The sequence below is a fragment of the Mustela putorius genome, unplaced genomic scaffold (assembly GCF_011764305.1).
Source record: "Mustela putorius furo isolate JIRA1106 unplaced genomic scaffold, ASM1176430v1.1 tig00003845_pilon_pilon_pilon, whole genome shotgun sequence".
Lineage (NCBI taxonomy): Eukaryota > Metazoa > Chordata > Mammalia > Carnivora > Mustelidae > Mustela > Mustela putorius.
In genome coordinates this window covers 74,696,651-74,709,979 of record NW_025421998.1, presented here as the reverse complement: position 1 = coordinate 74,709,979, position 13,329 = coordinate 74,696,651, and the positions used below count along the sequence as shown (strand labels likewise).

Here is a 13,329-nt window from a genome sequence, read left to right as displayed (position 1 = left end):
TCCTTCCAGGCCCAGAGTGACTGGACTCTTCCCATAATAGAGATTGCAAACTGGGTGTCTCGTCGTCTTGCATTCCCAGAATTATGTTCAGATGAAGTTTCATGTTTCATCTGATGTTTCCAATACACTACCTTGGGCCGTAAGCACCAAGAGACGGGAATGAGATTGATTCAGGTGCTGTTCAGTAGAGAAGTCTAGAGAACGTGGAACCTCTTCTGACAAAAATCAGGTTCTAGATGCTGCGTAAGGAGTGATGCAAGGCTAGCTTCGTGGATGTGCAACCTGTGCATTGGCAGAGGGCCATGCACTTGGGAACCTCCCCTGCTTGATTAAATGGTATGCTGTCACCATCTTGAAATTTTAAATTTTTGAACAAAGGGCCCTATGTTCTCATTTTGCACCAGGTCTTGCAGATTGTGTAGTCTGTCCTAAATTTATGATCTGCATTGAGGGAAACTATAGATGAAGAGATCCCAACAGTGGGACAAGAGGGTGGTGGCCCTTTAAAGTCACCAGGCACTTTATAGGGAAACAGTAGGCTTTAAATATTCACCACACTCAGTTGGTTAGGCTAGTCTTCCAACTGAACCAGTTTGGAATCGTCCTGCTTCCCTCACTTCCAAGCCCTTCTAACCCACTTAGAAAGAGGGGGAGAAGATTTGTGTAAAGAGAGAGGTGTTTTCGTAAACCCTCCTTTCCCAGCTGGTACGTATTACCGTGCCACAGATCTTTGCTGGGGAAAGGAAGCTGTCCTACACTCAGGCTGGATATTCTAATCAAATTGAGACAGGTTTAGGTCTTAAAATGACTACAGGACTTGTATTTAGAGAAAAGTTAGAGGAAAAAAAATAAGAGAAAAACCATAGGGGTATCTCAGGTTTTCATCCAGGGGTGGGGGATGAATTATTACATTCAATAAAAATGAAGAGAGAAGTGAAGAAAGGCAAAAATGTACTCGCTTTTGAAATTACATCTTGAAAGTGATGCTTACTCAGTGTATTGATTACTTAATTGAACTTGAAGAATCCAGAACTATAAAATGCCTTTGATTCATAAATCATGTTGACTTTTAAGTTTAAAATGATCCTCTGAGATGATCCTAGCTTAATTTTCATGGTGAAATTGGGCTTTTTGTAAACTGTATTTCTTCATCTAACTTGGTAATAGGAAAAGATAGTTAGATTTGCCCATTTGTCATTTGCACTTGTGTTTATCTAGTTGTTGGCTTGCTCACAGTGGTCTAAAAATGGAAAAGTCTAGATGTTCAATGCAGCTACTTTTAAAGGGAGGAAGCTTGTGTAATATTTCTTCAGAAAACACATTTAACGTTTTGGACAATTAGCTTGATTCATTGTAAAGTAATTTAGTTTTTCCACTGGCAGCGACACAGAATAATTATTTTCTAGTGGCTAGTCCACATGACCTGAGTTCTGAAAATGTTGCTAGCTAGCTTCAATATATTTCTACTATTTTCCATTTTATACAAAGACTGTTGTAGGCTAATTATAGAAAATTACATTTAGTGACATGTGGATGTGAAATTAACTTTGACGCTGAGGGACTGACACTGAGAGTGAAATGAGGTTACATTCTTTTCTGGGACTCTGTGAACTCTATTTTCATGCCCTTCAACAATGAGAATGAGATATTTGCATCTTCTTAAATTTTCTGGAAGTTTTTTTGGTAGTTTAGTCCAACTTCACAAAATATGAATGTTGTGACTTTTTGACATAGAAATTTCATCAGGTATTTTTTTCTTCAGCAAATACCCTTATAAATTCTTTGTGGCTCAACAAAACTTGTAGGAGGTTTATATTTTGCAACTTAGCTTGATATGTATTAGGTGAAAAAGAAGTTCTATCAAGATAGAGATAATTTTATTTTTGAACTTTCACTAGAAGTTATTTTAATACTTGGTATTTCTGATTTTGTTTTAAACTGGAAGAGACTGTACCTAAAACACAGATCGTTGAAGGAGGGAGCATCATGGGAAAAAACTGTATTTGCATCATTTGTAATTTAAAAGACATTCTTAAGGAAGAAAATTTGAAAGTAGGCTGGATGGCACGCCAGGCTAGTCAGGGATTGGGGTCACATTCCCTTTGCTCCTCACTCAATGCCTGACAGCATACGTAAGCCATTACTCAAAACAGTTGTGAATATCATTTGGAAAAGTAATCACAAAACCTCCTTATAAATATCTTTCTGTATATTTTTATTTCTTTCTTCAATACATTCCTCTGATTTTGTTCTAGGCTCGCAGGAAGGAGGTATTTATCCAGGAACGGTACGGGAGATTTAATTTGAATGACCCCTTCTTGGCACTGCAGAGAGACTATGAGGCAGGTGCCGGGGAGAAAGAGAAGAAGCCAGTGTGTACCAACCCCCTCTCCATCCTTGAAGCAGTCATGGCCCACTGCAGGAAGATGCAAGAAAGAATGTCCACGCAGCTGGCTGCTGCTGAAAGCAGACAAAAGAAGGTATTGAGACTTTCAGTCATTTTTCCTGTATCACAGTGTAGCATGAAGACGCCTTTTCTAGGCTTGTTTGTTCTTAAGTGGGGTAAGTGTCTCAAAAGGCAAAATGCTGACCGATCCTGGTGGCCCTTTCCAAATATAATTCAAAAATAACACTAGGCTCTAAAATGCATATAACAAAGAATTTATGTTTCCTATAAAGGTTACTTTGATGCTTCTTTAAAATATGCTTTTTGGGGGGCGGTGATGGGGAGGGGAGCTTCCCTTTTCTAGTGCCGTAAGACATGCTCTACTGCCGGGCCTGTAATCCAGTACTGCAACCAGGACGCTCGCTGATCAGATGGTGACATCCCCAGCTCCTGTCTCAAGTATTTCTTTGCAACTAGAAATTACTTCTTTAAATTATGTCTTTGGAAAATGAAATTAGCATGAGGAGAATAGAATGAAATTTCTGTGGTAGATGTAGTCTCACAACGTGTCATCTTGAAGTCCTGGTTAGTCTCAAACGCGCCTCTGGGGTCTGAGGACTGTGTGTGCTGCAGACCTCCAGGCTCCTACTCACATGTGTTTCATTTAAACCAACCTCTTCGCTCTTTCTCACCTCCCCCACCAACACACACATATTTGTTATTGTACTTGAATACATGCTTCCAAGAGTCCTAAGTGATAAAAACGGACTTACTGCCATCAGCCAAAAGGAAATAGAAGTTCAACTTTTGTCCTTCTGATGGGCTGCCCAGACTACTGATTCCATTTATTAGAAGAGAATGAGGAAATCAGAAAAGCTAATAATGTCTAGTATAACTAGAATTAAAAGTAATCCGTTCTTCCAACCATTCCTAAAGCAGTGTTTCTTCTATTTGTCCTTTCCAGAGAACTTGTTAGAGTTCACATGTAACACCTGGTTGACGGTGAACCTGAATGCAGAATTACTGTAAATATTTATGATACTATCATTTAATGTGTGTGTTTTGGCCCCTGTAGTTATATCCTTGCATTGACCTGTGTGTGCCCATGTTCTGGTATAGGTGTTGAATGAAAGCAGACCTCTTCTTCAGTATGTCACGTGGTAGAAAACTAAAGCACTGGGTAAAAGAGTGCAGAAGTCTAGAAGACCTTCCATGGGTATGGGGCAAAAATCAAACAGTTTTACTCCGGACTTTGCAAACCCTTTTACAGAGCCCTGCAGAGCAACCACTGACATCCCTGGAGGTTTTCAGGAATCCCCCAGGAACCGCAGAAGCAAGAGCCAGTATGTTTCAGCTGATGTCACCGAAGCTCATTTGTATTTCTTGGATGAGACACGTTTCAATTATGTTCTTAACGTGTCAGATGCGCTATTTCATAATAAAGTATGCGGCTGGCTTTTATGCTGCGTTATCAAAAATCAAGAAAATATTTTTTCTTTGGGATTGCATTTAATGTATAAAGATGCGTGCTTTCCTACATTTTACTTCAGTTTTGCATTTTATCTGTCATTTCTCTTGTAGGAGAAAAAGGAAGGAACTCATTTCAAGTTGAATCAAAGATTTTATTATCTAGCTGATTTTTTTTTTTTTAATCAACTTACATCCTGTTTGTTTCTGAATGACTGGGTCATTTCCAACCTGGCTGGGAGTGAAAGGAAATTGTTTCTGTCCTATGGGTCCTGAGAGGCTTATACAAAATGAGCCAGTGATCTGTCTCCCACGTATAAGGGGGATACAGGAGTCCTTTATGGCTAAATTCATTGGCCTGTGTAGTCTCAGTGAAAGGTTGCTCTGATAAGCAATGCTGCTCTTTGTCCATAAAGAATATTCTCTTCTGGTAGATTGTAGCATGTGAGAAGTTAGATTTTGTAGTCTTATCCTGAACCTTTCCTTAAAAAGAAAATATCACATCAGCTGATAAGAGCAAAAACACTAAAGTCACCTGTCACCTTTAGTCCTGAAAGTAAATATTTTAAATAAATATCTTCACTTCTCTTGCACATAGAATAAATTGAAGCTCTAGAAATCTAAAATCAGAAAGATGAAAAATCCATTATTTTAAATGAGTCCAGTTCTTTAAATTACTGCCAGAGCAGAAGTCGGGGAAAGCAGAAGTCCCATTATCTACAATTCATGTATTTATTATCTGACACTGGACATAGCTCTTTGGTAATTCGAAGACATTTGGCCTGAGCACTGCTCTTGTTGGCCTTTCAAGGCGGGAGAAGAGGCTCTATGCGCATTCATGCATTGATTCCTGCTGAGACTACTAATAGGAGGGTTAACTGTTTGGTAATTTGTGTGCCAGGAAAATTTGGGCAAGAGTCAATTTGGCAAATGGACTAAGCCTGTAAAGCCACTTTGAATAAGCTAATGAGTAATCATCATAGGGAACTTTGCCTCCAGTAATCTACTTTCTGTTTAGAGCCAGTAACCTAGGGTAGAATGATACTTGGGTTTTTATTATTTATCATGTGCCTCATATGTTAATGGAATTTCTATTCTAATTTATTTTCAATCATGTATTCATACTTATAAAGTATAATTTCCAGCCCTGAAATAGGAAAGACCTTTAAATTTGAACAGAGCCTTTAAAAGTCAGAAGCCAAAGTAATTACTAGGAAATTCAGAGGGGAGCAATTTTTTTTTTTTTTTTTTTTTTTATTAACCAGTGAAAAAACTTATAGCCATTCTATGTATGACCTATAGCTTCTTCTAGGTGACAGCTTAGTAAAATGAGCATCAGTTGAAAGGCACTAGATGTGCCAGGCAGGATGGAGTTAAGCAGGAAGGTGTTTGAGTTGCCTCCTGGGAAAGCTAGGGGAGCAGGTCTTAATCATTCAGCATCACTGACAAATGATCACTGTCCATCTAGTATGCCGTGGGCAAGGCTTCTGCTGATGGGAGGATGTGAGGTGAGTACTACAGCTTGCTGAACCAGACAGCATGACTACCGTCTCGCTCTGGGTCTTGAGTGGTGCCTCCTCTGGCCCTGCTTTTTGCATCACCCATTTCCAAGTTGAAGCCTAAGAGCAGGTACATTTGGTTGGCCAGGCTTAGGCCCCACACCGTCTGTCCAGCTATCGGAAAGATCAGGAAAGCAGCTATTGGGCATGTTTCACTTCGACGGTGGGGGGAATCATAAGGTGGAGAAATCGCTTAACATAGGAAGGAGTTTCAGGTGCTAGACGACCGAAGAAATGACAAATGGATTGGAAAAGAACAATCAAATTATTTTTCTAATTTATCTCATATGCCTTTTCTTCCTATGATGAATAATTGTACTTGGGCCTGCCATTTGTATTCAACACTCTCTTCTTCATTGTATATCATTATATCAATATATATCATTATATATGCTTTATAACATAGAAATGCAATTTAATTTTAAGTTGCTTTCTAGACTTTCAAGAATAACATGATAGAGAATCAGCTAAAGTAATATTTTTTGAAAGAGTATTTAGGACACCTTGTACAAGAACGGTTGTTTTTTTAGCTCATTCATGAATCTTTCTTGTATAATTCATTTTGACTCCCCAGGAACATTGTTAAGGAGGGAACTAGAGACTGAGGTCTGTGGCTCTGAGCAGAGATTGGGAAGAGAGGGTAGTTCATTTGATCCATGTCTTGCCTTCCCTCTCTTGAAACTCTCGATGAAGAGGAAGGGTCAGATGAGAACTGCGGAGCATGACTGATAAAGAAGATATTTTAATGCATCTCATCGTTAGATATTTGTTGACCAGGGTTGGGCATTTGGGTAGAGGTAGCCAGGTGGAGAAGGGAACAGGATGCACTGAGTATTGAATGATTTGGGGGAGCAATGAGAAATACAGTTAAATGTCACAGAAGTATTTTGTGTTTGTGACAAACATGCACTCTGCTTTCTCATTTTGCAATTGACCATAATTGCTTTCTTCTCTGCTTTCCACTTTGAATTAAAACTAATTGCCTTTACATTGCAGCTCTGCTCCCACCTACATAGTTTTCCTTTTCATTCTGTAAAAACAGTTGTTTGGTGCTTCTTCATTCATGGCTTCCAGTCTGGGTGCTATTCTTGGAGCAACCACCCACTTTCTCACTACCAATGAAGCTGTCCTAGTTCTCCTAAGCTCCTCCACACAATCCAGTGCTTTTTGCAAAAGGGTTTGGTGATACTGCTCATGCAGAATTCCCCGAAAATTCGGCCACTACTTGAAAATGGTTGTGAGTAGATATATATTAGACAATAATATAACAAAGTCAACAGGAACTCCATAATCTACGTATATGGGAACCAACTTTCCTTTACAATTCTAGTAGTATGTGGTTGAGTTGTGGGTGGGGGTGTCCCTACCTGACTCATTAGGTTCACAGCTCCTAAGTCACTGCTCAGAACTGTCCCAGACTGAGCCAGTGAGAGCTTTTTTAAGCTGACTCCTTCTGACACATTTCCATCATTCTTTGAGTAACTTCCTTTCCTTCTCGCAGCAAGCCCTTCCAGGCTCATCTTGTGTTTTTCCTATCCCAACCTCTGGAATTAGCTATACTCCCAGGACCATTAGTCTCTTTTTTAATGGAAAATGGTGTTTAGAAATAAATCTAGTGTAGGAAATTATGTAGATTTCCCATAATCATATATATTTTTATAAACACATATATTTGTATTTTATTTTTATGTATCTCTGTTATTAACCATGAATTCATACTGATATTGATACCTCTGATTCTAAACCAAAGCCACAGAATATGTTCTTGTTCTTTCTCTATTTAAAGCTAACTTCTCCAGTAGTGAGAAATGTGTCTCTCAGTATTCTTCAATTTATTTACTCATTTACTCAAGCCTAGAACACACAGAGTAGTTTCAGAATTGCTAATCCATAGTATGATAAAAAGCAAATATACAAACCTGGAATTCACCATTGTTTACTGCTCTTTAAGGATATATTTCCAGGAAGTGAAGTTTATACAACTTAAGTATACAATTGATGAGCTTAAAAAATGCATAGACTTGTGGAATCTGTACCTCTTTTTTTTTAAAGATTTTATTTATTTATTTGACAGAGCAGATCACAAGTAGGCAGAGAGGCAGGCAGAGAGAGAAGAAGAAGCAGGCTCCCTGTCGAGCAGAGAACCTGATGTGGGGCTTGATCCCAGGACCCCGGGATCACGACCTGAGCTATAGGCAGAGGCTTAACCCACTGAGCCACCCAGGCACCCTGGAATCTGTACCTCTTATAAGATAGAAAAATACTTCCATCACCAGAGAAGTTTTCCCGGAATACTTTCTCACCATAAGTTCCTTCCCCAGTCCAAGCAATCACTGAACGGTCTTCTGAGTTTTTTCATCATGAATTGATCTTATCCGTATACCTGAACTTCAGGTAAATGATGACTGTAGTTAAATATTAAGCCTTAAATGCGGGAACTGTAAATCTCAATTTTTTTCTTTTTTTAAAACTTTTTTAATATTGAAGTATAGTTGACATACAATATATATTAGTTTCAAGTGTACAACATAGTGATTGGACAGTTCTGTACATCATACAGTGCTCACCATGGTAAGTGTAGCTACTCTCTGTCACCATACACTATTATTACAGTATTACTGACTGTGTTCCCTCTGCTGTACTTTCCATTTCTGTGACCCGTTTAACTGGAAGTTTGTACTTCTTAATCCCCTTCACCTGTTTCACCCACCTGTTGGCCACCCCACCTCAAGCAGCCATCAGTTTTTTGTATTTATGTGTTTGTTTCTGTTTTTTCGTTTGTTTCTTTTTTTTTTTTTAATCCCATATGTAAGTGAAATCAAAGGATATACATGGAAGGATCTCGAGGTATTCTGCTAGGTGAAGTAAGTCAGGTGGGGAAAGATCAACTTTGTTTTCCTTTATTAAAATTGTTTTGCCTATTCTGATACAAATTAGAAATCAGTTTGTTGGTTTTTCCAAAAGTTTGCAGGGACTGAAATTTTACTGAATCTGTACACTAATTTGTTAGGCATGGACATGAATGAGATTGAGTCTTCCAACTCATCATCACAGTGTATTTGTCCATTAGTTTTCGATAATTTCTTTTAACAATGTTTTATTGTTTTAATTTCTTTTAACAATGTTTTATTGTTTTCAGTGTCGTGTCTTAAATGTCTTTTGCTGGGTCTGCTCCTAAGTATTTTATGTTTTTGATGCTATTGTAAATCACAGTGTTTAAAAACTTTTTTCCAAATATTTATTGCTAGTATACAGGTATTAACATTGGTTTTGTATGTTGACATTGTATCTTGTCATCTTGCTAAACCTGCTTATTAGTTTTAGCAGTTGTTTTGTATATTATTTAAGATTTTGTAGGTAAACAAACACATCGTCTGTGAATAGAACCCATCTTACCACTTCCTAAGTTGCCTGCCTGTCTGCCTCCCTGCCTTGTTCTCCCAACATCGCCATCATTGTGCTGACTAGAACCTGCAGTAGTGTATTGTTGAATAGAAGTAGTGAGAGAAGACTTCAGTGTTTTCTCCTTTTCTCAGGGAGGAAAGCGTGTATTTCATCATCAGGTATGATGTTACCTGTGCTTCTCTATAGATGTTCTTTATGTCACTGAGATTTTATTCTATGCTGAGAAGTTTTGTCATGAATGGGTTTTGCATTTTGTAAAATGGTTTATCTGCATCTATTGGTGTGGTCATGGTTTTTCTCTTAAGTCTTTTACGGTGGCGAATTACACTTATTTTCAAATACTGAAACAACTTGGATTCCTGATGTAAACTTCAGAGGGTCAGTTTTTAATTTATTATTGGATTTAGTTTGCCTATATTCATGAGTGATCATTTTTCTGTAAATTAAGGAAAGCACTTGACTGGTTTTGAATTGAAGGTAATTCTGGGATCATAAAATGAATTGGAACATTTCCTTCTCTCTTTTCTGAAGGGGTATGTATGGGTTTGGCAATATTTCTTTAATGTTTGGTAGACGTCACAGGTAAAGCCATATGAGCTAGAAATACTCTTTAGGGGAAGTTTTTATTTGTGGATTCAGTTTCCTTAAAATATATAAAGCCATTCCAATTTTCTTTTTCTTTTCTTTTTTAAGATTTTATAATTTATTTGACAGAGACAGAGAGCCTACAAGCAGTGGAAGAGGGAGAGTGAAGAGCAGGCTTCCAGCTGAGCAGGGAGCCTGATGCCAAGGGTTCAATCCCAGGACCCTGGGATCATTTCCTGAGCCCAAGGCAGACGCTTAACTGATTGAGTCACCCAGGCGCCTATATTCCAATTTTCTATGCCAGTTTATATAAATCCTGAAAGTTATGTGTGTCAAAGGAATTTGATTTGTTGAATTTGTTGACACAAAGTTATAAATTATTCTTTAACATTCGTTCTGTGGTAATATTCCCTCTTTTAGTCCCATTATTTACGATTTGTATTTTCTATGTTGCTCAGTCTGTTTTTTTCTAAATGTTTAATAGTATCATTGATCTTCTAGATGAAAAAGTTTGGCCTTGTTAATTTCTCTAGTATTTGTCTCCTATTTCATTGATTTATTACCTTTGTTATGTCTTTCCTTTCACTATATTTAATTAGCCTTACTTTTTTGAACTTCTTAAGTTGAAACTTAGATGATTGATTTGAGAAAATGCTTCTGATATATGCAATTAAAGATAGAAATTTCTCTCCATCCTCTGCTTTAGATGTTTTAAATTCTCTTCTTTCACTGCATCCCACAGATTTTCACATGTTGTGTTTTTACTTTCATTCAGCACAAAATATATTCTAAATTCCTTTGTGATATCTTCTTAGAAATGTGTTACTTTATTTTTGAATTTTGAGCTGTTCTTCATATCATACTGTGACTTGTATATAATTCTGTTAAGATTTTAGTCATTTGTAAATTGTTGATGGTTTTCAATAGCTCAGCAAGTGCATATAAAAGTGCATATTAGCCCTTTCCCCTCCCCCCTGCTTTTGTGCTCTCTCTCTCTCTCTCTCTCAAATAAATTAATAAAATCTTTAAAAAACAAAAAAGTGCATATTAAAGACTGTATCTTTTATAGTCTTGGGGTATTCTGTTCCAAATAGAGATAATAATTCAATCATAATTTATATTATCGTTTCTATGTTTATAATGTCTCTTTTTTTCCTTTGGCTGCTTTCCAGATTATTTCTTGTCCTTGTTTTTAGCAGTTTTAGTATGACGTACTTAGGTATGATTTTTTTGTAACATAGATATATTCTGCTTTAGGATTGCTGAACTTTCTAGATTTTTTTTTTTTTTTTTACCAAATCTGTGAATTTTTTTGACTATTTTATCTCTTAATGTATTTTTCTTCCCTGCTCTCTCTCCATTTTGGACTCTAGTTATGTAGACTTCAGACCACTTTATACTGTCCTACATGTTTATTATCTATAAAGAGCAGTGTGATAACTGATGGAGCAAGTCTCAAGTGACAGGAGAGAGTGAAGTTAATTGTTGAAGAAAGCCTGACCTTGAACAGATAGAAATCTTCTTCTCTCAGAGTAAAGGGACGCAAATAGAGATTGGTGTGGTTATTTAAAAAAGAAAAAAAAATGGTTAAGGGAGGAGATAGGATGTAGAGGGAGTGAATTTTCTTGATAAAATAAAATTAGGGTAGACTGAGAGTTTGTTGAGTGGTAATTGAGTGATGTTTTGGGAAGAGTGGCAGAAGTTTAAATATTCCCCGAAGTGTAAATGGTAGAGGAGGCTAAATAAAGGGAGAGTGATAGATGACGGGCTCAGAACTCACTGTGTTTGTAGGTGTATTGGTTAGGTGGCTTCCTTTGTGTTCCACTGTCTATGGTAAGATTTAAAAATAGGTTCATCTGAGATAGGACTTATAAGGTAATGGAAGAACAAAGGTGCAAAAGAATAATGGGCACTTTTATAGTACTATAGTTTTCTGTATAAATAATGTGAGATTTGTTGAGTTGATCTCCTGTTAGAAGTCTTTCTTCAGTTTGATTCTCAAGTCTGAGATAGAAGTCATTTCAAAAGTAAAGTGTGATGACCCCTAGAGAAGAAATAATGTGGGCAAGATGTACGATGGTGAGAAAAGCTTGAGACAAGTGGAACCCGGAGTTCCATGAGGTTTGACACTGATTCAGGAGATGACGTGACTGTGAGATCACTCATTTGGCCTCTAGTTAGTTGTTATGTAAAATGAAGATAGCCCTTAAAGTTCCACAAAACATTTTTTTTTTCTGGCTTCCAAGGTAAATTATGGAACTCATATTTTTAAAATAAACTGAAAATTGACCTACTTTGGCTTTTTCCAACATTGCTATAAAAATTTGGGGCAATGGTGAATACAAAATTTAAAATTTTCTTAATAGTTCTAACTTTGTGTATGCCTTCTGCAGAAACTTATTTGATGCATTTAGAAGAGTTAAATGTCTTTTGACTATTTAGAAGTCAAATTTTCTGTGAAGCATCTAGATGACTAAAATATGCATATAAATATAGTTATATGATAACAGTATTTTTCCCCACATTTTACCTAATCTATTTATGAAGTCACCCCTAAAATTGCATATAGTAGAATAGAGTATGTGTGTATAAACAGTTGTCACTAATTATTCTTGGGGAATTATCTGAATTCCTGATCACTTATTTATAGGACCCATGCAATGCCATTCAACTTTTTCAACACAGGAAGTATCCTAGAGTAAGTTAATGATATCTTGGATTCTAATGAGCCATTCTGTCCTCTTGGTTTTGTGACTATGCAGGTAATGGATTTTCTCAGCAGGGTGGGGGACAGGAGCATATTCTCACAACTGATGGATCATCTGAGCATCTCCTTCCTCTGTTACTGATGACTAAAAGCTGACTTACTGACTTAAATAGTTACTGGATCTTATGAGAGTATATTTAGATTTAACATCTAAGGTGGTGGTCAGTAGGGGGAGTCCTTTCTGTCTTTATCAGGTAGATCTACTTCAACCTTTATGAATGCTAAGGCCCTTGGGTGGACTGCCAGTGGAATGCTTCTCTAGGTGGGAAGGTGAAGCATGTGGGCCTCCCTCATTTGTCCTTCATGAGTATCTCATGGCAGTAGGTGCTCCTCTGGAAAGAAGTAAGAAACCTGTATAAACATGTTACAGTAGGGGATCTCAGAAGTACCCAGAAAGGCCATCAGTGTGCAGAAGTTTGTTGTTTCTGTGAACTGCATTAATTTCATTCATCCAGTCAACAATTACTGTGTGCCAGATACTATTCTAGGTCTTGGGAATAGCAGCAAAGAAGATCTAGTCCCTGCCTTCATGGAGTCACATTCCAGTGGGGGCAGGTAGGTGCTAAGCAAAGGGTTACCAGTACAGTGGGAGGGGCCACTGTTTTCCCCAGGACAGTGAGAAGGAGGCCTTGGTCAAGATAGCCGCTGAGCAGAGGCCTGGAGGAAAAGAAGTGCTTTGGGTGCTTTGGGTGGCTTTGTGCTATTTGAAAACCCCACCTGGAGATACAGAGGTTTTTGTTTTTTTTTTTTAAGCTCCTCTGCATTGATCAACTAGAAAAATGTTTCTTTGGAAAGCATAAATCCTGACGGCCTATGGCTTAGTGAGCAGACAGAGTCTTTTTGTGAAGGGAAAGGTGCCATTCTTTCCAGGCAGATGCAGCCCCATGCCTGGGCAGACACTGAGTGAGTAGACAGGGCTGGGTCTGGGCTCCCACTCACCTCTCCAGCTGGTCTTCCTTGTGCAGCGAGTGAGCTGCTTAGCTTAGGAACCCTGCATGAAGGTGTGTGGTGGAACTCTGGGCAAAGAGAACCGGAAAGCCAAAGACCCGGAGGCAGGACCCTGTGCAGGAACCAGGGAGGCCAATGTTGTGAGAGCTCAGCGAGCAAGTAGGATTGGAGGAGATGGGGTTGGACTTTGTTTCACTGATCAGTATCAGTGA

The 13,329-nt window shown here is 38.0% G+C and overlaps 1 protein-coding gene across 4 annotated transcripts in view; it reads left to right on the top strand.

The window, feature by feature from the left end:
- The window catches only part of CTTNBP2 (cortactin binding protein 2), a 150,255-nt gene that overhangs the window by 61,186 nt on the left and 75,740 nt on the right, over positions 1-13,329 (top strand). For all 4 annotated transcript variants that reach the window (XR_006601388.1, XM_013050944.2, XM_004741903.2 and 1 more), the window contains exon 3: positions 2,256-2,480. Coding sequence is in view for 3 of the 4 variants with exons in the window: in XM_013050944.2 (XP_012906398.1) it covers positions 2,256-2,480 (225 nt within the window). In the remaining variant the exon portion in view is untranslated. The remainder of the gene's footprint in view (positions 1-2,255; positions 2,481-13,329) is intronic.